This window comes from Lineus longissimus, chromosome 18, assembly GCF_910592395.1.
Source record: "Lineus longissimus chromosome 18, tnLinLong1.2, whole genome shotgun sequence".
In the NCBI taxonomy this organism is placed as follows: Eukaryota; Metazoa; Nemertea; class Pilidiophora; order Heteronemertea; family Lineidae; genus Lineus; species Lineus longissimus.
This window is the reverse complement of record NC_088325.1, coordinates 21603-47472: the sequence shown is the minus strand read 5'-3', so window position 1 is coordinate 47472 and position 25870 is coordinate 21603. Positions and strand designations below refer to the sequence as shown.

The following is a 25870-nucleotide window of genomic DNA, read 5'->3' as shown; positions in this document are numbered from 1 at the left end:
GGATTGGTTTCAATGTAGGTATTAGCTTGGAAATATTGTAACTAACAAGAGCCTGTAGATCGCGGCCCCCTATATCAACATCCATCAATTTGGGCGGAATTGACCTGTGGTCTCCTTAAGGCGACGACAGTCCAGTGGCTTTCCTCGCATCCGCCCGCATTAATACAAGGCATTGATTAGGATGTAGAGCCTTTATTCTTTGAGCTCCATTCATCAGTTTCTGCCAAGGCCGGACATCCATAGCCCAACATGTACAGTGTTCTACTTGAGACGAACCAATTGTCCGAGATTTCAGCTATATGATGTGGGGTTTGGCGTTGAACAACTTATATGTCAGAGTGCCTCTACCCAATTTCTGGGGAAGGGGGGGGGGGGGGGGTTGCTTTGCTGTCGATTTTCATGAAGCATGTGGTTTCAAAGAAACGAATTGCTCGCTGGCGTTAAACTTCCGCATTCTTTTATTGCCGAATGCATCTATCATTCTAATACAGAACAGTGAAATACATGCAATTATGGAGTCCAATATTGCAACCCTCGAGATAGATATCCTTGTCATCTCGTTTACCCTCCTTCAGCAGGATGTCTCTGAACATTCTCATCCAAATCAAAAGTGCCGAAGGTCGGGAAATGATCCGAGACTTCCCTCCAGCTTTCTAGTTTATACCTGTAAGGACGCCCAGCTAACTGAGACATGACAACACAGGATCCACTGATGTCTGACGTTATCTCATCGAAAGGTGGCGCCACAAGTATGTGGTCGAGTCTGTTCTTGTAGTGAATGGCGGTGTATGTCCACTTGGTGTTCACTTGGTGACGGCAGTCGAGTCTTTGCAGAGAAGGCCTGGAATGGGGGTAAGGTTTGGCTTTAAAGGTGAAAGTGTATTCATCCCCCCATGCAGCCATATATTCCACAACAGTCCATTATTTGGGCTGTGAAAATGTACCCCCTACTCCCAGTTCCTTTAGTAACAGACCGAGATGGACCCTTGACCACTATCTTGGTGGAAACACAGAATAAGTCATTCTGATAAGGAATAACTTGGGACGAGGAGAGATTCGGTGGTGTTTCATTAAAAATCCCATGACTCCCAAAATCTGTCTTTCATATGAGAACGAAGTCACAACCTGTATGCCGGGATCGATAAGACCACTTTAAAGGGGACAACAAACTCCTGTTTTGGTTGGGTTTTCTCGGCCATCGGTGTTCCGACATCGATACCATCTCTCCCTTTACCTTTTTTAACTCGAAGACTTCCCGAATATTGACCTATCAGAAGCCCTGAATCCCGCTTCTTTGCAGGGAACATCATTGAAGGCTTCCGATTCGTCAAAATGACAGGAAGTCTTATCAATTCTACTTGAGGACAGCTGCAAATCAACAACGAGGTCGAGTGTTTGGTCAGTGACCTTCTGATGTGTGGCCTAAACGTTTCCCCACATGTGGCAGCGAGATTATCATGATGACATTTACCAATCTTTGTCGTAGGTGGACGATTGTAAGATTTGATTGTTGAAATCACCCAGGACGATGTTGTACGCCTGGTGGCAAAATGGGTCTTTTTTCATCAGTGCCATGACATGCTGGATGACTCGGGTGACGTCAGCTTTGCCCGCCATGTTGTTTAAGAGGTGCAGATTGAGCAGGCACACGCCCATATCTCGACCTCCATGGGGTTTCGTCTGAATGAAGAGAAGACAATGTCCAATTTCAACAGTATCCCTGGCTTCGAGAAAAGTTGCAGGGTCATCTAAAACACCTGAACGGGAATAAAAGTGTTCCCATGGGAAAAACAACTTACAAAGTGCTGTCAAGATAATTACTCCAATAGAGTAAGGCTCCAGAGACCAATAAACTTAGCTAGCATACTTTGTTCTTCGGAAACCTTCCTTGCTTCATCCCTGACCGGACGATCTAGTTCTTATGATTAGCAGTCGTGACATTCGCGACTAAAAAAGTCCATCAGAATAAACAATGTGTTTGACCGAGCAGCACGCATGTTCAAGTTATTTGAAGCATGAGTTGTCAAAAGCGACGTAAACAAGGACTCACCAATTTGCAAAGAAAACCATGCCTGTATCCGTTCCCTATGTCGACCAGATGTGCTTCTCCAACGATCCGGTAGGGGGCTCTGTATCCACATGCATACTGGTCGGCTACAGCCCATTTATGAGCAGAAAACATGTTTTCGAGATATTCCTTTCTGTCTATATTCTTCTCGTTCATTACCTCCTGTATGGCTACTACATCCATATTATTGATGACACTGGCGTAAACTGCAGCCAGTTCAGTATCCGCGGCAGCTGAAGACAGTTTGAAATACCGTATGTTATAACTGCCGATCTTGCCCAACAACGGAAGTGAGCCGAGAATGGGAAGATGGTCGCTCAGTTGGTTATCTGTTATGACGTTGACACCTTTATGATTCTTCGGAACAAACATCTCCAATGAGGATTTCGAGTCGGGGCTGTAATAGGTCTCCGCCACGTGACCTGGTATGAAGATGCCGTCATATGTGCCGCCGCCTGGCGTCGTGTAAAGGAACCCTTGGCCCTCAGTTATACTATTATAACCTTTTTTATTGACTTCTAGGACTCCTTGAAAATTGATGCCGATGTGGGAGCTGAATAACATAGGAAAGTTATCAATTCATAATCATAAATGAGCATGGAGATCACAGGTATTGTGTGTTGTCAGAGCCTGAACACATGGGCTACAGACACGGGTCACAGACACGGGTCACTTTTATTTCGATTAGTTCAAGTTGGTCCTGACCACATTTAACCAGCTTAATCATATGGGATTTGGAGGTGGTGGCCAATGATGGGAATAACACGGCTCGCCGCCGCTGTTTTATCTTATTTTCGAGCTGTTCCTTTCGACGAAACGACTGATAACTTACAAGAGTTCAGTCCATCGTTCCTTGCTGTTTGCCTTTTGGTCATAATTGAAATCTCCCAGAACGATTTGCGCGCCGAAGTCTCCTCGGTCATCATTTACATCCTTCACCAGCCTGGAGAGTTCCAGGTCACGTGTTGCGGCATCGGCTTTCGACTTTCCCGCCTTCAGGTGAACGTTGTACACGAGTATACCGTGATCTCTCGTGTTTTGTCGGGTGTTTGCTTCGTCGTGTGGCTGCAAAAAAACATCGTGGAAAATGATGCTTGTGCCACCGAGGAGTCAAGTTCTAAGATCAAGTCACCATTCCTATGAGGAAAGCCTTTAGGATGAAATTTATCAATTTTTAAGAATATCGAACCCAACCGAGGTTTCTTCGGGCTCCATCAACTGAGAAATCAATACGCTTACAATATTACACGAGGGAACATATGAATAATACAAATACATAGAACGTGATATCTGAGAGGTCGTCGAAGATTCACCTGATTACTGAAGAAAGAGGATTAAGCTAAGAAAGGACGCGGTTGGTTCGAAATCAATACTGTTTCTTCAATTCAACCTGGTTTTGAAGTGTGGCACATTGGTTGTTCTGGCTAATATGAATACATGTATATCCTTTTAGCTCCATCAAGAAAAGTAAAAACTAGTCTTTATCAACTCTTGGTCACATTTTGCAACAGTTCTCTTGCATTACAAAATGTTAAACTGAATTGATAAAAGATGAATACTGGGAATCATAATTTAATGAAATCGTTCCACTCTTACTTACCAGAAGCAGACACTTTATCCCATATACCTCGTCCAGAGGTAAAACCTCTGCCCAGATCCCAACAACCTTGTATTCATCCGCTTTAACGAAAACAGCAAACTGGCGATACGTGCGCGATCTCGTCCCCTCCGGCTCCTGTTCCAGTGCGCAGAGCTGGTAGCGATCTCCCCAGTGTTCGTTGTGATATCGCTCGATGCCCGTCGCTTCCTGAACCCCAAGGATGCTGGATGCGTTGAGGACCGACTCAAACGTGGCCAACACCGAATCACCTTTATCTCGTCCCCATCGCCCAACGCTATTGATGTTCCAAGTCGCGATTTTGGCGCCATCTGTTGTATCAAGTGTTTGTGATGAGTAACAGACATATAATGTGTGATGTATGCCGGTGTAACATCTGTGGTTGTTCCCCATGTGTCAGTGTTTCCAAACAATAGGCAGCTAGAGAGACCACGACTTTTCGATAGGGGGGATACACAGAAAAACTTGTCAATCTATTTTTGAGCGTTCCCAAACAATGAGGGGAAACACTCAAAAACAGAAACACTCAAAAACATTACACCGGCTTTCATAAACCGACATGTAAACAGACAGGACTAAAAACTGCAGGAAGGCCGCTATGCCAGCCTTGGGTCCAGGCTTGCCTTTACTTGACCAGCCCAAGAAGGCCGCTATGCCAGCCTTGGGTCCAGGCTTGCCTTTACTTGACCAGCCCAGGAAGGCCGCTATGCCAGCCTTGGGTCCGGGCTTGCCTTTACTGGACCAGCCCAAGAAGGCCGCTATGCCAGCCTTGGGTCCAGGCTTGCCTTTACTGGACCAGCCCAGGAATGCCGCTATGCCAGCCTTGGGTCCGGGCTTGCCTTTACTTGACCAGCCCAAGAAGGCCGCTATGCCAGCCTTGGGTCCAGGCTTGCCTTTACTTGACCAGCCCAGGAAGGCCGCTATGCCAGCCTTGGGTCCAGGCTTGCCTTTACTTGACCATCCCAAGAAGGCCGCTATGCCAGCCTTGGGTCCAGGCTTGCCTTTACTTGACCAGCCCAGGAAGGCCGCTATGCCAGCCTTGGGTCCAGGCTTGCCTTTACTTGACCATCCCAAGAAGGCCGCTATGCCAGCCTTGGGTCCAGGCTTGCCTTTACTGGACCAGCCCAAGAAGGCCGCTATGCCAGCCTTGGGTCCAGGCTTGCCTTTACTGGACCAGCCCAAGAAGGCCGCTATGCCAGCCTGTGGTCCAGGCTTGCCTTTACTTGACCAGCCCAGGAAGGCCGCTATGCCAGCCTTGGGTCCGGGCTTGCCTTTACTTGACCAGCCCAGGAAGGCCGCTATGCCAGCCTTGGGTCCGGGCTTGCCTTTACTGGACCAGCCCAAGAAGGCCGCTATGCCAGCCTTGCCTTTACTGGACCAGCCCAGGAAGGCCGCTATGCCAGCCTTGGGTCCAGGCTTGCCTTTACTAGACCAGCCCAGGAAGGCCGCTATGCCAGCCTTGGGTCCGGGCTTGCCTTTACTAGACCAGCCCAGGAAGGCCGCTATGCCAGCCTTGGGTCCAGGCTTGCCATTACTAGACCAGCCCAGGAAGGCCGCTATGCCAGCCTTGGGTCCGGGCTTGCCTTTACTGGACCAGCGCAGGAAGGCTGTTATGCCTGCCTTGTGTCAGGGCTGTGCCACGTGTCTTGTGCAAGCTGGGAGCCTGTTTAAACACCACGAACGAAATCCTATGTACTATTCAGGATTTTTACTATAATTTTGCGTCTCATGCGACACCTTATCGGCCATATATATCAGCTGTTTAAACCCAATTCCATATCGGACTTACCCAAAGGGCTGGTTTTGATTCCAATAACTAACAGGCTTTGGTTGATTGTGATGCACAATATCAGCGCAAGTCCTATACTCGACATGGTGATACAATGATAACCACGACTTTTCTTCTATTGACAACTTAGACGCCTTAATCAATAACTACACAAGCTTATCTTTCAGATAGGAAGGAGATACGGTTCAGTAAATAGGTGTACGAGTGTTCGTACACCTATTTACTGTATCGGAACTCAACATTGTTGATAATATCATCAGAATCATGTGGGAAAGCTGGTCTCATCCACAGCTGCTGTGCTCGGGTGGGCAAGAGCATTCCTGTACTACGGGTTGGAAGCAGGGCGGCCCACTGGCTGGGATACAGGGCGGCCCACTGGCTGGGATACAGGGCGGCCCACTGGCTGGGATACAGGGCGGCCCACTGGCTGGGATACAGGGCGGCCCACTGGCTGGGATACAGGGCGGCCCACTGGCTGGGATACAGGGCGGCCCACTGGCTGGGATACAGGGCGGCCCACTGGCTGGGATACAGGGCGGCCCACTGGCTGGGATACAGGGCGGCCCACTGGCTGGGATACAGGGCGGCTCACTGGCTGGGATACAGGGCGGCCCACTGGCTGGGATACAGGGCGGCCCACTGGCTGGGATACAGGGCGGCCCACTGGCTGGGATACAGGGCGGCCCACTGGTTAGGATACAGGGCGGCCCACTGGCTGGGATACAGGGCGGCTCACTGGCTGGGATACAGGGCGGCCCACTGGCTGGGATACAGGGCGGCCCACTGGTTGGGATACAGGGCGGCCCACTGGCTGGGATACAGGGCGGCTCACTGGCTGGGATACAGGGCAGTCCATTGGATGGGAGAAAATGAATGAATGATTTATTTATTTGACCTCATAAAAGGTACAATATGAATAACAAAATATTTTTACGGACATTAACAGTACGCTATGAATTATATCTGATATGGACTTGAAAACCAAATGACAAAAATATTAATCTTCTTTTATTTCTTGGTACTAAAATATCGACCACCAATTTCCGATCATGAGAGCCCGCCAGTCTAGAGAGTGCTGCCCCCGTCGACAGTGGGGCTGACTAAAGTAATTGGTTGATTGGCTAAACCAAGTGAACAGTTCCCAAAGTAAACTTCTTTTAGAAGGCATTACGCCTTATTTATCTCGTTACTGCCTCATAGTGCTGGTGAGGAACGACTTAATAGCTCCAGGAAAGTGTTTGAAAGGTTTCCCATTAATCTATTAGCGTGGAGAGCTAGCCGCAGTCAAGTGGCCGCCAAAACGAATCGATAGATCAATACGGAGAGCTGGCGGCGTGCTGTTGGCCTCCAGTACGAATTGGTAGCTTTAATTTGAACAGTTGGAGAGGTTTCTGCTACTAAGTGTTATGCGGTGGCACCGGCTTTTATGCACGTGTTATTGTATATTGGTATGTGACAGTAGCATGGTCACCAGCCAAATGAACGCATCTGCCCCCACGAGGTCACGTGATCTAGCCACGTGATTTCACGATTATTCACAACGGTGATCGCTCGTGGGAGTGATCCCGGTGTTCGTAGAGCTTCACAATGGGCCTGACGTCACCACACTACACCATATATTCGGACTGCGTAGCTCAATGGGTTATCAACGCTTGGGCATGTTTGCTTTCCGCTGATTCAACGCAATCGAAATGGAAGCCATCGTAAAAAGGGGGCTGTTTTCCCGATATTTCTTCATTTGATACTGATACGGTTAGCAAAACAGCTGAAAACCAACAGAACAACAACGTCTGCCTCCTTTTCGTGGCTGTCGTGTCGTGGACCCTAAGTGACGCCTCTTTCTGCGACTAACAAGCCGAAATTGGCTGTAAATTACAAAACCAGCGCCTCTTTAATCTCGGCAAGCACTCGTACTACGCACGCCATTTGCCTCTGATGTGTACAAATTGGACGCAGATTGCATCGTTTTATTTCGCTTGTTGGTTATTATTCCATTAGCCACAATTTCATACCCGTAGATCTTGATAGCGTGTTCTTACCTTAATCAAAGAGTAATCATTTTAGGCAGGGGCTAATACAATTTTCTTACAAATACGCCGAAAATGGTGAAAATTTCGTGTGATTTTCCGACACGATTTCCCGCAATTATGCTGAATAAAGCAAGACGTACCACAGCCACGCAGGAAAAACCCGGGAAACACTCCATAGATGTGCGCTTTCCAATCATGTCTCAGTGACAAAGTGCCCGTCAAATAAGAAAGTTTAGGCCATATATCTCAGATTAAAGGATTGGTAAAGTGATGGGGAGAGTGGGGGGAGACCAACATTGCCACAATCTCACTCTATTACCTCATATTTGCACTTCCGAGTCATTCCGAATGAGATGATACTCTCCTTTGAACGGAGGTAGGATTCCTGTCACATCCTTTAGCAAGATTTAATGCTTCATAAGCACGTGGCCCTGGTGTTCGTTGGGGTCGAGCCCCCCCCCCCCCCGCTCATAACGACAAAAAATACTGGGTTTTTTCCTACAATATAGGAAAAGAGTGACACGGCGTGGTGACTTCATGTTTCTCAAGAGTTCAGCCAGGTCGAGCAGGCGCGACCGAAGAGGCAAGGGGCGGCGGAGAAGGTCGAATATGTCTCATCAGCAATTCGATCGACATGATACCATCGGAAAGATTTCATCATTCTCCCTCCACAATAGCTAGTGAGGGTGGCTTGTGACCAGGAGCAGGCCGTCGCGTCCCCGTGGCCAAAATGGCATTATTCCTTATTCTGTGATCTTATCTGCTCTGATAAAATACCTTTCATTTGACACGTTGTGTCCCTAAACACTCCTAAATCATGGATCCCAATGTAATGCTACATCAAACCATGTCAGTCGAGCTTACCGGAAGCCCCGAGGCTGCCACCATCGGGCCGCTTCCGGCATGCGCAATGGGCATCCAATTGAAGATAATTGCTGCATCTGTCAAGATGTGTAAATGAGCGACAAAAATTGGAATGAATTTGTCACAACATCGCCTTCCTCTTTATTAGCGACTATAAGAGAGCACGGAAGCACACCGTTTCTACTCAAGGCTTTGTTTTGGCGCGCAGTTATAGCCATGACTAAGGGCAGTGGTGCGGCTAAGGTAACAAAAGCTCTCGCGCAGTATCGGAACATTATCGTGTTTGCATCATTTTCGCAAGCTAAATAAATCGACTGTCACTCTATCATGTCGCCTTGGATTGAGCAAATAATGAAGTGAGTAAAAAAACTCCAAGATGATGCTTAATTAACTGCATAAATTGTCAAGAGAAGATGATGGTAAATTTCAAAAAAATATTACGAGAGATCGTTCGTATACCGCTTTGAAACGATCATGTTTTAGACCGTGGAAAAAGATTCTCTCGGACGGACAATGTTGATGATTTTCAACGCCTTTATCGATGCCACAAACGAAAAGAGTGTGTGTCTTTTCTAGATATCATTATATGACGAAGAGCCGGAGTTATCTTTTCTGGAACGTTCTTGCATTGATTTGAACGACAATTTTTATAAGACAAAGCGTGGGTCTAAAGCGGATGAAGATGTCATGCATATTGAGAGATGTTTTAACAAGTCTCCAATGGCTATATAACTAATCTGACTAGTCATGATCGGGCGGCTTGATGCAATCCAAACCGGAGTACACGATGGTGATAGAGGGGGATATAACTAATCTGACTAGTCATGATCGGGCGGCTTGATGCAATCCAAACCGGAGTACACGATGGTGATAGAGGGGGATATAACTAATCTGACTAGTCATGATCGGGCGGCTTGATGCAATCCAAACCGGAGTACACGATGGTGATAGAGGGGGATATAACTAATCTGACTAGTCATGATCGGGCGGCTTGATGCAATCCAAACCGGAGTACACGATGGTGATAGAGGGGGATATAACTAATCTGACTAGTCATGATCGGGCGGCTTGATGCAATCCAAACCGGAGTACACGATGGTGATAGAGGGGGATATAACTAATCTGACTAGTCATGATCGGGCGGCTTGATGCAATCCAAACCGGAGTACACGATGGTGATAGAGGGGGATATAACTAATCTGACTAGTCATGATCGGGCGGCTTGATGCAATCCAAACCGGAGTACACGATGGTGATAGAGGGGGATATAACTGATCTGACTAGTCATGATCGGGCGGCTTGATGCAATCCAAACCGGAGTACACGATGGTGATAGAGGGGGATATAACTAATCTGACTAGTCATGATCGGGCGGCTTGATGCAATCCAAACCGGAGTACACGATGGTGATAGAGGGGGATATAACTAATCTGACTAGTCATGATCGGGCGGCTTGATGCAATCCAAACCGGAGTACACGATGGTGATAGAGGGGGATATAACTAATCTGACTAGTCATGATCGGGCGGCTTGATGCAATCCAAACCGGAGTACACGATGGTGATAGAGGGGGATATAACTAATCTGACTAGTCATGATCGGGCGGCTTGATGCAATCCAAACCGGAGTACACGATGGTGATAGAGGGGGATATAACTAATCTGACTAGTCATGATCGGGCGGCTTGATGCAATCCAAACCGGAGTACACGATGGTGATAGAGGGGGATATAACTAATCAGAACAATGTTCCGAATCATCACAATCGCACTATATCAGCGGCGGAAAATAATCTTGTCGCCAACGTGGCAAATGAGAAATTCGTCTCATCGCTCTTCTGGTTGGTCTAGAGAAATTTCTCGACAAAACATAACATTACTTTAAGGAAATGAAATAATTGGCCGTAGATTCGACGAAAAGTGGCTCTTTGCGCGGTCTCACTTCCGAGATGAGAGCCATCATGGGTAAATTGGCCAAATGAGATATAATCATACGCCCAGGAGCAAACAGCTTCCATCTTGTTCGTATCTCTGCGAGTTACATTATAACCACCTTCAAAGCAAAATCGGGGCATAATCACAGAAAATTTGTCGAAAATTACCAAATTGGTGGTTTCTATGGTGTAATTAGTGTCTTCTGGTTGCAGTGCATTAACTAAAATGTACATTACCTCGAGATACGACCGTTTAGCTGTCATTTTCACTTCCGTGGGATTCGCTAGGCGCAGTTTCGAATCAAAGGAGAGTGATGGGTAATTGCTGATAATACGTATTGGTGGATTAAAGAAGAGGACTATTACTGCCTGTTTGTATTTGTAATGTTTGGAAGTGGGCATGCTGTTTTAATCAGACATCAATATGGTCAAATCATGGCAGCTCAAATCCAACTTAAAAGACTCGAGTCGGATCAGTGTATTTTGTCGTGTGTCGACTATCACAGCATCTGAGACAGGCCCTCGGGGATCAAAGATTTCATATGACATGTATGAAGTTTCGATCTTGTATTCATGTATTTGAATGTTCTTGGGGGACGTTTTTAAAGGTGAGGTTTCTGGCCGCCCTCTCATCGTGTGTGTCGATTGAGCATTTGTTGAATGATTTCGATGGCTGATTCTACTCCGTCATTCGACCAGTAGGGAGACAACTCATTCGTCCAGAAAAATATGGGGATGGAAGTTGTCAGTCCAAAATTGTTGGTACAATAAAAAGTTGAAAGGTGCATTTTGCTCTTCTTTGCTGTTAACAAATATTTTGAAACACCTTGATTGAGGATCAGCTCTTTTTTCATTACTTGGCGGGAAATCACTGCACGTCTTTGTTATTGGCGGGAAAGTTAGCACGCATCTCTGATTTGTTCATGATTAGTGTCGGCTAAGTGGGCTGCTTCTAAACATGGGATCCACGTCTCGGGGTGATCTTCCTATCTTTACAATTTGCGCATATAATTCAATAAATTATCAAAATCATACCGCAAATTGCTTGTTCCTATAACTAGATAAACCTCTCTTCATTACTGCTTCATTACCTGCTTCGTTCCGCCTGCCCAATGCGTGTTTACCTATTATTGCCCGCTTTTATATTCACCCGGCGCATCACAGTCTCGCACTCATAGAATATCTCCGGGTGATTATGATTGGTTATTAAATTCATAATGCGCACGTGTGATTTCCAAAGGTTTATTTGTATGAGTAGGCATCATTTGGCCGTGGTGTGATAGTTGATTATTCGACTAACAAGAAAATTCAATAAAAGTACCGCTAATTTCTCGTCGCCGCAGTTATCGCGTGTGAAGCCGAGATTTCAGCGTTTGATGTCTAGGCGGGATGTACGATCCTGCTCGTGGTATACAAGTGTCAATAATGTTTAGAAAGTTATGATAAGCAAGATATCATCACTTATTTCTGACACCAGTTTTACAGTGAGTCTCATCCTTCGGGAATAAGTCATTACAGCACATATGGTCAAGTGGCAGTATGTAAATATTGAAATGAGCCAAATGAAAAAAGCCAAACTAAACGAGCCAAAGAAGCGTTTTAAACCAGAAACCAAAGATCAAGTTTATATGTAATATTCATTGCAGGATTCGGTATGTATGTTTATGGCATATATTCAATTTGGTTCATTTTAAGTTTTGCATGGTGCACCATGGGACGTTTCATTTACTGGTTTATGTTGGCTTGTTTAAAACTTGAAACGAGCCAAATTAATTGGGCCTCCGTGAATGATATCGCATTTCATGCAAATATCAACCTAAAGCTTGCAATCATAGTACATCTAAAAGTTCCAATATTTATTACATCTTTAATTTTATGTTTTGAATGTTTATTTGATTCGTTTAGTATGGTGCTTGTTTCATTTTGGGTGGTTTCAACTTTAACATATTACCTAGTCAAATGATTGTTGGTGGTTTTATTGCTATAGAGACATATTGGCCAAACATGTCATATTCTCCGCACTTCCCCAACTCGGGACTTTTATCCCTGTCGCTCTGGTAGCCAGCACACTGTGAATAAGAAACCTCGTCATTAGAGTCTCATGAATAAACATGGCGACCGACTCAGTGGTCATTCCCAGGAATGGGGTTTGTTTACAAATTCTTTCATTTGATCAACCCCTAAGTTTTACATATGTATAATATGCTCAGAGAGGGCTTCACTAATGCAAATCAAACACAAGCAAATACATTATGTAATCCATTGCATTGTTGGATATTTTCCACCCAGCGAGGAAGAAACTTAACAGAAACAGCAATATGAATACAACACAATAGTCTTTTTAGTTAGAGTGGTCAACTTTTAACAATGGTCATTGCTACCAATAATACAAATTATGACGTCACGGTAACACAATGCTTTTGACTGTTGTGATTGACCAGTCTGTGGGAGGGTTTAGCTATAATGAGGACTTGGGACGGTCTGATTGCAGCAATCAGTCGGTCTCGTCATTACCTACATTTTTGTTTTGTATTTTTCCATTCAAGATGGATTAATTAGTGGTATTTTGGTGATTATCCCACAGCCGGTTTACCTTCTTTCTTGCTGTTCGATGTTATAATGTTCCGCAGAGAAAAGAAGTAAATAATAGGGGGACCAATTGAAGAAATTTGCCGATTGACTGGCAAAAACAACCACTGAACTCAAATAGGCAAACTGACCATTCCCTCCACCCCCCCCCCCCCCCCACCCCTCCTTCCCACCACCACCCCAAATACTTGGTAACTCTTTCCTAAAAGAAGTGCGAGTTTTTCAGCTTATGTCACGAACTACAAGACTGGTAAAAACTCAATCGACCGCATCAGTGACCGATAATAAAGTTTTGTTTCAAATGTCATGCATGTTTTGTAACGTCGGAAGTAACACGTTAGGTGAACTTTAAATGGCGTATCAGGATCGGAGTGATGAGATCACGTGATGCTTATGACCGCAAATCGCGTCATGCTTATGATGGATGCCGTATAGATTATGGTGATAAAAAGGTTAACACCTTTTTCAACATTTGAGATGTTCTCGAAAGTCCCAGTTATGAAATGAGTGAAACCATGTCAACTTGCCAATAAGAAAATAACTTATCCAATGTAGAAAGAACATGCAGATTCTGAACGCAAAGTGATGTTCTGCCCCCCCCCCCCCCCGGCCTCCACTTTGATGCTAGTGATTATTAATGAACGATTTTTTTAAAAACTGAAGACAGTCGACTGGCCAATATTTTCCAAACTCGGGTTTATTAACGGCGGGAATCGTCCCATTGTGGTTTACTTCAACAATCATGCAATCATGGTGGATTCAATTCGATCCAAAAATTCGCGCCGTTTCGCCGATATTTTCAGGTTGTCTAAGTAATTTAATTACAACCAAGAGTTAGAATTAATAACGAATAAAAATATTTTCTCTGGCGTTTGTCATCCGACTGATTGTATTGGTAATTGTCGATTAATCACCTTGTCAGGCTGGGCTCGCACCCCTCCCTTCCAATCACTACAGCTGCTCCACACTTGAGACTTGTCAACTCAGCCACGCGGACACACAGCAGCCTGTTTCGACATTTAGTAATTAGCAGCAGGCAATTAAGGGTTGAGACCGCGGCGGGATCTCTCCATTCTGGCCACCAGCTACAAGCAACTGTGGCAATGCTGAAATTACCAAGACAGGTTTCGTCTCAAGGCGGCAAGTGAAATCAGCAGAAATTGTGACTTGGATTAATCTAATTAACGTTAATTACATTTGATGACGTTCTGATTATGCTCTTAATGTAAAATACCCCTAATAACACCAAGTAAGCATTTCAAACCAGTGGGGAGGAAAGTAGGCCCTGGCGGATTGATCAACGTGTGTTTCTAATAATTTGTGACGCGGTGTATTGTTCCGCGCGTTTATGATTGGCAGGCGTTTGCGGGTGTTAAATGAGAGGCGTGAAGATGGCACTTCGAGGATAGATAGCGATCTACTCCCAGAGGTTCAACTTGAAATCGAAGGCTAGACACCACGTAACACGTTCTTACATCAGAGGAGTATACCATAGACGGGTGATCGCCGTGTGTTTGCTCACTCTGCGTCCCAGGTTCGAAGACGAAGGATTCTCCCCCAGGCCTCTAGTACTCAACCATTTTGGCGTTACAAATCTCTACTCGGATTCTGGATTGAACACGATAACGAAACAGCAGTATTTTACACGGTTTCAAGCAAAATATACGGACTTACTTTGAATAAACTGTTGACAAACGGGACTCGCCTGAAACACGTCGTTGCGGTTACCAGATGTGGACATTCTTTGCGAAAATACTGTGGACCTGTTCACATTTTAGCGAGGAGTGAAACGCAGAGCTTTTTTGCAAGTTCGTCGCAAAAAAGTGATAATTTGCGCTAATAAAAAAACTGCACTAAATTGAACTTCATAATTTCGTCGGCAAATCCGGACAATTTCATCGAACTTGTGAGAGTTTATAGGAGCATTTCTACCTCAATCACCAGCATGACTTCGACATTTCGTGCCGACCAACACACGCACAGACCGACGTCTTTCTTCATTGAAGACATCTTACTGAACAAACCGAAACAAATCTATCGAGAGTTTCAGCCCATTACGCTGCCACGAAATCCGTTAGCTGAATATGCCAGCTATGCTTACATGAACCCAGCGTTCCTTCAACACCAAGCCTTAGCCCATCACTACCTCCCAAAGCCAGGAGACCACCGGTTTTTGCTGCCAGCTACGGGTAAGAGGCTTTTTCCTTTCTAAGAAAAAAGTGTTCAACTTTTTATAAATTTCCTTTTCAATTTTCTCTAAATGGTGAGTTTGTTTTATTCTATCAAAAATTAGACAAGTTTTGCTCCAAGATCAGATTCATATTTGAGTTAAAAACACCAAAAACACTTTTTGAGTAATTAAGTATTTTACGAATGCATTGAAATATTGCGAGAGATATTGGGAAAAATCATGACACTTTCCACATTCTTGGTCAACAAAAACCAGCGGCTTTCTCCGCCGTCGACTCCTTTGATAAGAGCGAGAAGCTCTTCACTTTCCCCCACACGTGTCGCCGAGGCTGCGAGGGGTTATTACTGGCTGTTGATCACAAGTTACTATCATTTCTCTGCGCACACAGAATGATTTATTTTTCACCAGTTTGCATGGAGTGCTCTTTCCTCTACCGTCTCTCACCTCTTCAAAACTCAACTCCAACTTGAAATCAAATGATTAACTCTAATTATCAACTGATTAAAACTCTAGGAATTCGATGTTAAACTTAAAAAACCCTCTAGATAGCTTCATAGAAACATTTTCATCTTTCCGATATTGATATTTTTAACCCCAAAGTAGGTCAGTTGAGGACATTATTCGGTCGCCAACATGGCCGTCAGTGCCCGTGGTCAGCACGCTCATTCCCTTCATAAAAAAATAAAATGTTCGCCTAAATTAGAAAAATTATTCAAGGAAACGAAGATGTTGATAGCCATTGAAACTGTAAGATTTTGTTAATACGTCGTATGGTGAGTCGATCTGTGATAGTTTGTTTAATTTTAAGTAGATAGGGTGGAATTCAAGAACGCTCTGTAAATGAAAAATGTCCACAACATGGCCCCCCGACGCATTCTCGCCCCTTCGACATGTTTAGGTTTCGACCACGAACTCTTCAGGTTCACGGTTTCTGTAGTAATTTTAAATAAGATATGCAGATTGTAAGTTTTCAATTACAAACAGTTTAATTATCATCTCAATTCGTGTCCAGTCTGTGTCTTCGGTATCAATGCTTTCAAAAATCCGTAATTTTTTGGACAAATTTCATGAACTTGTGTTGTGTTTTTTCTAAGATCAGTTTCGTCCATTTACTATGTTCTCACTTGGTACATAAAGCACTGCACCATAATGCGTACCGTTTTCGGCAGGAACACAACGAAATGCCTGAATATACCTAACATATACTACTAGTGCTGTAGTATATTATATTGTTCAAAAGCATAATGACCAATTGTTTCCAAATCTTTACAAATTTCCGTAAATAATGGCTTAAAGGGGTTTTCTAACTACGTTTCCTTCGGGACTGTCTGATTGCGGCTGGACTAATCCAGTCGTCTCGATTGGCCCTCTGCGCGTGTCTCGCACGGAACCAGGGAGCGTTTGGGGGGATCTCAAGGGCTCTAAATACAGCTGCTCCCGGCAATTATCCCTTTACAATAATATGTGTTGTCTTACTAGTAACAAGGTGTATTTATGTTTAGGTGTCTGAGACAAAGAAATATATTGTTTGTTAGTCCATTCTGACCAGAGCACTGGGGCGGACTTTTCTTCAGAGGAATAACACGGCTTTTCATGTCGCCATTTCACTTAATACTGTAGAACAGAAAATTTTCGCGAATGCTGAGCAATAAATATATTCGAGGCAGAAAATTTTCGCGAGTCAAGTATTTATTTTTTCAATAAAATCAAAATGGTGACCCAGTTATAAATAGACGCTGTATAGTGTAGATGTATTTGCGGAGTATAATCGAAACCACTTTCAGCAGATCTTAATGTGTCGAGTAAATTAAGCCAATGGATCTTATAATCAAGTGTCGAGTAAATTAAGCAACGGATCTTATAATCAAGCTCAGTTGCACTAAGAAATGTGTTTTTTAAACGCATATCCTGTAGAACAGAAGAGTTTCGCATGCAGGATATTTTCTTGAATTTAGCGAGTGTGTCATTCTCGTGAATATATTCTGCCACGCAAATACTTTATTGAACTGAACAAATTTTCTATCAGATCATCGCATGGAAGTCCTATGCAATTCATCATCGTATATCTCACGAAGAGGTTCGTACCGCGCAATTAGCACATTTCATAATTACACCTCGCAAACAAATATTCCCACCTCTTGAATGATTAATCTTCGTTTAGTTGCAGTGTGTTAATGACCATCGTTGTGTGCTTTTGGCTGGTTAGTGGGTTCAGTTGGGGATCAGTGGGATGTGTCGACCGTGGATGTCCTTCGTTCGGCAATGGCAAATATTTAATGCCGAGAGTCATGCTGCCCTCCACACTGATTTTTAAATATCATTAATATTAGTGAGATATCAGCACTTAATAATTGACTGTTTACGTGTTTCGGCGCCGAGATGTTCATAGTTAGGGTGTACCGTGTGTCAAACGGAGAGCCTGGTGTACGAACGGCGATATTCACATGTGGTTGTCTCGCCTTGTTGTTGATTGCTATTGTAACCATAATGATGTGTGTAGAGAGACTATAGTTGATAGAACTGACTACGATTCTTCGAAATGACTTGAACGATAATGGAATGCCAGTATTCAACTGGAATATAATGATGTAATTGAGAGTTCAATAACTTGAAAAACCGGCGAAAAGGTTGATGACCAACTGACGTCTTTACCACATCTCACCTTTGACGAGTCGGGCCAGACCTCGTCACGATCACGTGAGGTTTATGATGTGTTAAAACTCCCATCAGCAGGCAAAGTCAGTGAAGTTCTGCCGCTGGACATGGCTGCTCTCTCTCTCTCTATTTGTTATTGCACCTCTGCATACACGTCTAGCTGGTCGGCTGTGAATGAGCATGTTACTTCAACTTGAATGATCCCTGCATTAGAAGTAGGGCAGGTTTTTTGAGGGGTATCCCAGTGAAGCCATACATTTCTTTATTAAAGTTGCTCTCGCTAACACAAGTAGTCAAAATAACTATTCAAATGGTTAAGAATTACATGTAGGACTTTCTCGCAACAATTCCTGTTTCAATGGTGGTGTAAAAACCTGACACACATTGATATCATGAGGGGAGGTAAAACGTTGTCCACGACATTGAAATGTTGCAACAATGAATGTTTTGATAACACGACTTTCGTGGCGATCTCATGTCTTGAATTCTTGTTTAGACGTTTTTGTACGTTAACTATCTAGACTAAATACATTTCGAAACCTTTTTACGCCAAACAATCCCACTCAACGCAAGAAGTCCTTACTCCACGCACACGGGCACGGGCAATTTCTCACGAAGCGACTTGGTTCGGAAATATTCGCCGGATGCGATAATCTCCTTTGTACAAAGTGCTTCTCGATTGAGTCATAATTTATTCAATAGATCAGTGGCAAGATGTATTCGTATTCTAGAACTGGAAATAATTATGTCCGACCTTGAGCGAGCGGGAGAGAGACAGCGCTTCTGTGTAGAATCACACTTTGCCAGATGAGAGATTAATAATTCACTAGATCGCGCTATGTAGCACTAGCAGGCTGTCATATTCACCCTGAAATCGATCTCTTTATCATTATCTATGCACACCCCCGCCCAGCCTCTTAGTTGCAGCTCCGCCCTCGCCGCCTGGGCGGTATTCTGTGAGGATTCATTCAGAAATGGACGAGCCTCTCACCGCGATCGATACTCGGGGTCAGGAGACGCGCTAAAAGGCACAAATCACCTCTAATCATAAAGACAACTAATTAAGGTAATTAATATAGTGCCAGGAAGGTTTACTAAACCCAGGGGAGTGGTAATTAAATTATGGACAATGGGGAGAACGCGGAATAAAGCGTTATCATTTACCCGTGTTATGTCAGCTATAGTCGAGTGCCAGCAAGAGGAGAGTTCTGTCAGGATTGTGACAAATTGAATTAAGGCTGAAGTAGCCGCGTTTAACGCATCATGGCTTGGGATTTATTGACTGACGGGATTAGAGAAAGGACCTGGTCCTTCCCTAACAGACATGTCTTCAGAGAGGTGATTTTTTACCAAGCCTGCCGTCAAGTTGGCGACTTGTTTCCTGTTCTTATTCCAATGCTTCTGATGCCTCGCGCGGTGATGGTTGGTGATAGCATAGCTCCTTATGACTGAACACCTTATAATGGACTTGGCAATGTACTGACCGACTGGTCGATCTTGACCAGATTCGGCAAATATTTCCAGAAATAAACATTAGGCGGCGTTGAGGTGACCAAGAGAAATCAGTAGAAAACATGTATCTTAAAAGGTTAGATTGATACGGCTTCCCGCGTCCCACAGGCTCTGCGGTCAGTTTTCATCGTAAACGTGAAAATGAAATCGCCTGATGGCGCGACGATAGCTCTTCCAATGTGTCAATACTTGCTGGGTTGATTTCTCAAGAACTGTTGAACAAAGTTGGATGGGATATGGGTATCAAAGTATTGAATGTAAAACACGTCAGTCACCGCGTCAGATGGGCAGAGAATGTCAACTGTAGACCGGCCCCAGGCGGCGTGAGAGCTCGGAAAATGACGAAGCTATTCTCTCATTGCTTTCTTAATATTTTTCCTAGATTAATCCTACAACAATAAAGCCACGGTCGAGCACTGACTTGTGTGTTTGAGGACTAATCCTAACTGCTTTCAAATGAAAGCCATTCTTTCAATTGAAATGATGATCTACAAACACATTTTCTCGCGCCTAACGATATTTTGTGCGACAAATGAGTAAAGTGGCTGTTTTATTAATCCTCCGCCATTGTTGTTTTGTCACGTGACTCTGTAACGTTGTTTTCCGAGATTAGCCGGGTAAATACGTTAGTGGTCGGTATACGATCGTACTTGTTTACGTTCTTTGAACATGACTGGATTTTTCTGATCACGAGAAATTTGCTATTTCTTATTTTGTTTATGATTTGGTTTGGCGAAAAGAACTAAATGACCCCATACAATGAGTGGAAGGGCCCAAAAAACACTCCTCGATCTAACCAACACCATCAAAGTTATGTTGCATATTTCTCATTAGATCCTTGGGCGAATATTATTTATTGAGGAAGCAGGTATAATCACATTCAAAATAAGCAACGACTCCTTTTCACACACACTCCTTCTCTCTCTCTCTCTCTCTGCAGGACTAGGTATTGACTTCTCCTTTCTCTTCCACACGACTAACATATCTCCATATCTCTCTGCAGGACTAGGTATTGACTTCTCCTTTCTCTTCCACACGACTAACATATCTCCATATCTCTCTGCAGGACTAGGTATTGACTTCTCCTTTCTCTTCCACACGACTAACATATCTCCATATCTCTCTGCAGGACTAGGTATTGGCTTCCCCTTTCTCTTCCACACGACTAACATATCTCCATATCTCTCTGCAGGACTAGGTATTGGCTTCCCCTTTCTCTTCCACACGACTAACATATCCTTCTCTCTCTGCAGGACTAGGCGGCATTGGTTTCCCCTCTCTCTTCCAACATGACTCGCCCGGCAAACACTGCAGGCGGCGCAAAGCCCGTACAGTCTTTAGCGACCAGCAGTTGAACGGGTTAGAGAAGCGTTTCGAGGCCCAGAGATATCTCTCCACGCCGGAGCGGGTCGAGCTTGCTACGCAGTTGAATCTCACAGAGACACAGGTACGTCATGATCTCCGACCAGAATACAACTGGTCACATGGCCCAAGATTATATTCAATGTCAAACCGCCATTGACCCGTCAGAAGTATGATATACTGCGACGATTCTTTGTCGAATACATCATTTGAACGAAATCCTTTGACGGTGTCTCTCTGATAGTCTCAGGAACTGATTGGAAACCCAGGTAGATCTCTTAACTTGTGATGGTGTTTCCGTGTGATGGCTCACTGAATTATCTTACGCTAGGCTACTGGTGCATGTATAAGTTTATAATGTCCCCCGTGAAAAAGTGTCCGGCCATATAGTATTCTGACGGATTTCCACAGAGTCCATGTCGATACCATAGAAACCAGTAACTATTCTTGTCATTGATCGCAATTCCAGGTTTTTTTCCAAAACAAGTCGAGATATAAATGCCCACAGCAAAAAAGGGGCTTCTCCTAATTGATAGCTGGTTCGTTTCAAACTCATACATATTCAAATGGTGGTGTCGTCGTCGATATCTGATTTGCTGAATCTTCTGTTGCTTCTCTTTCGTTAAGCCCTCAGCCAATGAGAAGCCTTCTCACTGTTGTTCTTCAAAGCCATGCGATTGTCTCATGAGAAATTGGATTGGCTGTGAGTGTTGTTCTCCAATGGACGGGAGAACAACAGGCTATTTTAAACAAACCTTTGCCGTTCTCAGCAAACAACACTACAAAGGCTTTATTCCTTTCATGAAAACATTATGTCAAGGCTCTTTAGGCAGGATCATACATATTAACTCGTTTTCTCATCAAAATTTGAGTGATTACATATGTAATTTCCTTCAGCCATTCACGTCTTACATATAATCATGGCATGTTTTGTTGAGACGTCAGGTCCGCTTCTTGTCACAGCGGGACAACAGAGCTAATGCCGCGTTCACAAACTGGGTTAGGCCACAGACATTCACAACCTAGGTTCATGTTAGCGCCCTATAACATTCTTGATGGCCAGGCTATCGTCTAACAGTTATCATCAGACGGCACACAACGAATCCTGCCAATGCTATTCAACGCATTACCATTTAATATACATGTACTTGTGTTTTGTTCTTGAAGTCCTTTCTAAGAGGTCGGTAATCAAGTCTATGTCACAGGCCTGATAATTGCCAAGGGAGCAATGCCCTCTAACGACGAGTTAATAAGAGTCACGTGGTCTCTCGCCATTGCACAAGTTTCATTTGCCACAACTGTCACGAGCTTGAAGAAACATCTCCAAAATATATTGTGCCGGACACTTTTTCCAGGGGTACATTTTCTACTTCTACACCGGTCTTAGAAATGATTTGATGGTATTTCCTCGATGCACAGCAGTGAAATGGTGTTATCAAGTCAATCAAGAACATTTTTAATAAAAGAAATTTCACAGTTTCCTCGTGGTTGTTCAAGCAAGCGCCCTCAGCACGACTTTGGATGGCTCCTCTCCATACACTCACACGAATGAGGAGGACCGATCAACAGGCCGCTGTGGGTGCATGTCTTCAGCGAGAGTCTTTCATTACATTGGTGTATAGCCTTCAACCATCTGTGCTTTGAACATGTTGATACCTTAGACACTATTTCGCTTCCGTTGTTGTACGGCCAATGCATTTCCATGAACTTCTAAATTACCGTGGCCTTTGGTCATTGATCTTGGCCAGTCCATGACCAAAGCTACTCTTGGACTTATTCAAGACTTAACGAGTTAATCGAATACCCTGGTTGATAGAATTGGCTAAATTACTCCTTATAGTCTGCTGGCGATCAAAGAAAATCGGTTCGCCACATTGTGATTTAGCACTCGTTCTGCTCTTAGACTCATTCGAACAAGTTGAGACCATTTGAATGGACATTCTAATAGCCATTACATCCATTGATCATTTGAGCTGTGAAATAAGTCAGGGGCCGTTACATCTTTGATAGATGGCAGTACTTTATGTACGGGTCCGTTTTATTTTCAACCTCGCCCTGATGGGCGGTGAAGTCGCTGGCGAGAGTTGACCTCATACAAGGCCAATATTCTTACAGTTCGATGTAGCTCTCTCATGAGACCTCGCAATCATGCTCCGCAGACACAGCGAACCTGTAGTGTATGAACTTTCCACCAGGGCGCAGCCATGACACCTACTTTTGACCAAGTCACCTGGTTTCACCTGAATCTGCGCAAATTAACATCATCCACATGTCCGAATCTCCCTTCGGCTCTATGCTTCACATGTAGGGGGAAACAGCGTGGATCAGAACAAGCTTCATCTTGGTGTTTAGATTGTCAAAATCAGTTGAGATTTGGGATTTTTGCAAGATTTGAAAGATTACACAGGAAAAATGTTTTATGGGTTACAATTAGGAACATCCTGGAAAGTTTCAAGTATACTGTATCGTTTATGCGTATGCAAAATGCCCTTAGTACGTGAAAAGCTGAAAATCATATCGTACAGTGCACGACTACTGTTGTAACAAAAAAGCATAGACATTTTATTGTAGAAATTCTGAGCAAAAGTAGCCGAGCATAGATTATTCTTTCACTAATTAGACAATGTTTTTAAAGTTTGGAACTTTAAAATCTAGCTGAAATTGTTCTGAAATGTTGTACTGAAACTGTATTAACTTCCTTGTTTACATTTCTATCTTGGACGATGTCCGTAAGGAGTTTTATTCACTTTTGCTACTGGCCATGTGTGTTTACCTAGTCATCATAACATCGGCATTACTGCACATGCTCAGTAGATTTTCACCACCTGGGTACAGCGAGCAAACTGACTTACTAGCAACTGGGCATGCTCAGTCTGGTTCATAGGGCTACAATGCTTTAGGTTCCGCTGTGGCAGAATCCAACTAAAGGCAAGGCTGATGATGACGTCATAGTTGACATATTCTAATCTTTCTGCAGGTGAAGACATGGTTCCAGAACAGACGCATGAAACACAAAAAGTTACAAAGAAAAGCACCGGGCGAAGATTCAGCAAAAGATGACGAGGAAGACGATCGTCTCGGCTCATGCTCACGCTCATGCGCAGATACGGACCGCGAAGATGACAATGATAGTGAGATCAGTATTGGGAGTCCTAGGCACGAGCTTTTAGCAGACAATGATTCAGATATAGACGAGGATGGCCGGGAAAGTGTTTTGCACACGGTTCATCATAGAGACAGTAATATCTCACTGACAGAAAACCCATGAAAAATAATACTTTCGGGAAAAGAATTGATATGATATTGTGATGTGACTTTTTTGTACTTAAATTATATGGCATTTTATTGTTCTGATCAGGTGATGTTATGTGATGACGTCAGGGCCAGCTCTCTTTTAGCTCCACATGCGTGCAATATAATGACCGTTGACAATAAGGCATGAAATGAGGTGACTCGACGTCATCTTGTTACTTCCTCTGGTTCCTGATTGTCAATAACTTACGTATGGTGTCCTAGCCGGAAAAAGGTCTTGGCGAGTCCGAGCAAGAACATGAGGTTTGGAGGCGTCGGAAGCATTGTTGCTAATGTTCGCGTTAACAGTAAGTTAGCACCCAGGGTCGGCATCTAGTGAACGTAGCAGTCTCATGATAAACGCAACAGATGGTCGGTGGCGGTTTTTTCCATGCGATTTTAAAATCATTTGTAAACACTAAAATCGAATTGAACTCAGAATTATTGTTACCTGCACCTCAAATTTGTTCTCACAATTATTGGTCATCGTATTTTTGTATCATAAACACAAAATTACATGTCAGTTGGGCTCCGTGCAATATTTATGAGAAACCACATCTCCCGGCAAATAGCTTGACACTATACATAGATGTACTTGGTCGAAATCATTCATAGAAAAAGACAATGATGGATGCGAGAAATTGTAACTCAGGATATCCCTGACTTTATAAATCAGCGAAGCGAGGCCGAGGTGCATGTTTTGACAGACTCTCTATCCACGGAAGGAGTCGGCAGTCTTGTTTTACAAGGCTATCAAACTTGACGTAAAATCAAATAATCCGTCAATCAGTGAATTGACATGTTGTATTCGATATGGCGCCCGGGTGTTGACCGCGGATATGGCGCCCGGGTGTTTACCGCGGATATGGCGCCCGGGTGTTGACCGCGGATATGGCGCCCGGGTGTTGACCGCGGATATGGCGCCCGGGTGTTGACCGCGCGTACATCAAGTCCAGTTTCCTTCAGTTTCAAGTATTCATTCTCGTACCCATGCTATGTTAAACCTTAAGTTTATATTCTAATCCATATTTTGAAAGTTACAACATAGCCAACAATGAATTGAGTCTTCTAAAGCAGACGGAGGTTGAGAGAGAGTGTCACATGTCAAGTTATCCTTAATCCGCCTCCACACACACGACTTGTCAAGGTCATGGATTTGAGAGGAGAAATATTGTCACCATAAACTTCCAGGAATTGTCTCTCCACATGTGATTATCCTGTGGTGAAGCTGTCGTCTGCTGGTGGTTGCTTATAAATTCCAAACTTCTTATTCCTGCAGTATCGACATTCCGTCTGTGTGAAGGGCGATTCCATTCAGTTGGTGGGAGGGGTGGGTGGCTTGGTTTAATTGAGGGAAATATGGTATAATCACGGCAGCATATAAACATTCTAGGATGATACTAGAAGAAATAGAGTGGAAGTATTCAGCACGTCATAGCAGGGTCGTATTCAACTCTTTGGTCCAGGGGGCAATAGGCTTTGGGTGGCTCAACACAACATACTGACCACGTGATCATTGTATGATCATGAAACAAAATACCGTAACTTTCCAAGTTCACATTTTCATCGACCTACTTTTGTCATCTATTTCTGCGTGTTGCGTCATCACTATCTGGATGGTCGTGTTATGGATGGTGCATATAAATATGGTACTATTATTGACATTTCTTTAAAATGTAGCTAAATGCTAATTTATATTTGAATAGTGTAAATTAATATAAAATAAATCGAATTTATGTGAATATGATGTATTTCTGAATTCTTTTTTTTATTTTACGAAAGATACATGTATTAGTATGAGTCTAGTTGGCGGTTCGAGTTTTGCCGCTGAAGCAATTTTCAAAAATATCCTTGGTTAGAGGGAAGGATTGCCCTGCACTCTGCGCTTGGGAGTGTACTAAAAGAAGAGCTAGAAGATTTAGAAGATCTTAGAAACAAACCTCGATCCATCACCTTAGTGAAAATAGGA

General features: G+C 43.8%; 2 protein-coding genes across 2 annotated transcripts; one reads left to right on the top strand and one right to left on the bottom strand.

Moving 5' to 3' along the window:
• Window positions 1-469: 469 nt before the first annotated feature.
• On the bottom strand, window positions 470-5561 carry LOC135502447 (uncharacterized). The gene is made up of 6 exons (XM_064795283.1): window positions 5476-5561; window positions 3669-3997; window positions 2901-3133; window positions 2051-2621; window positions 1472-1680; window positions 470-841 (listed from the first exon to the last, which is right to left on the bottom strand). Exons 1-6 carry the CDS (start codon window positions 5558-5560, stop codon window positions 562-564), a joined length of 1707 nt encoding a protein of 568 aa, XP_064651353.1. The 5' UTR covers window position 5561; the 3' UTR covers window positions 470-561.
• Window positions 5562-14201: 8640 nt separating this feature from the next.
• LOC135502378 (brain-specific homeobox protein homolog) lies at window positions 14202-25598 on the top strand. Its single transcript, XM_064795167.1, has 3 exons — window positions 14202-15079; window positions 20502-20695; window positions 23588-25598. Exons 1-3 carry the CDS (start codon window positions 14836-14838, stop codon window positions 23876-23878), a joined length of 729 nt encoding a protein of 242 aa, XP_064651237.1. The 5' UTR covers window positions 14202-14835; the 3' UTR covers window positions 23879-25598.
• Window positions 25599-25870: the final 272 nt, after the last annotated feature.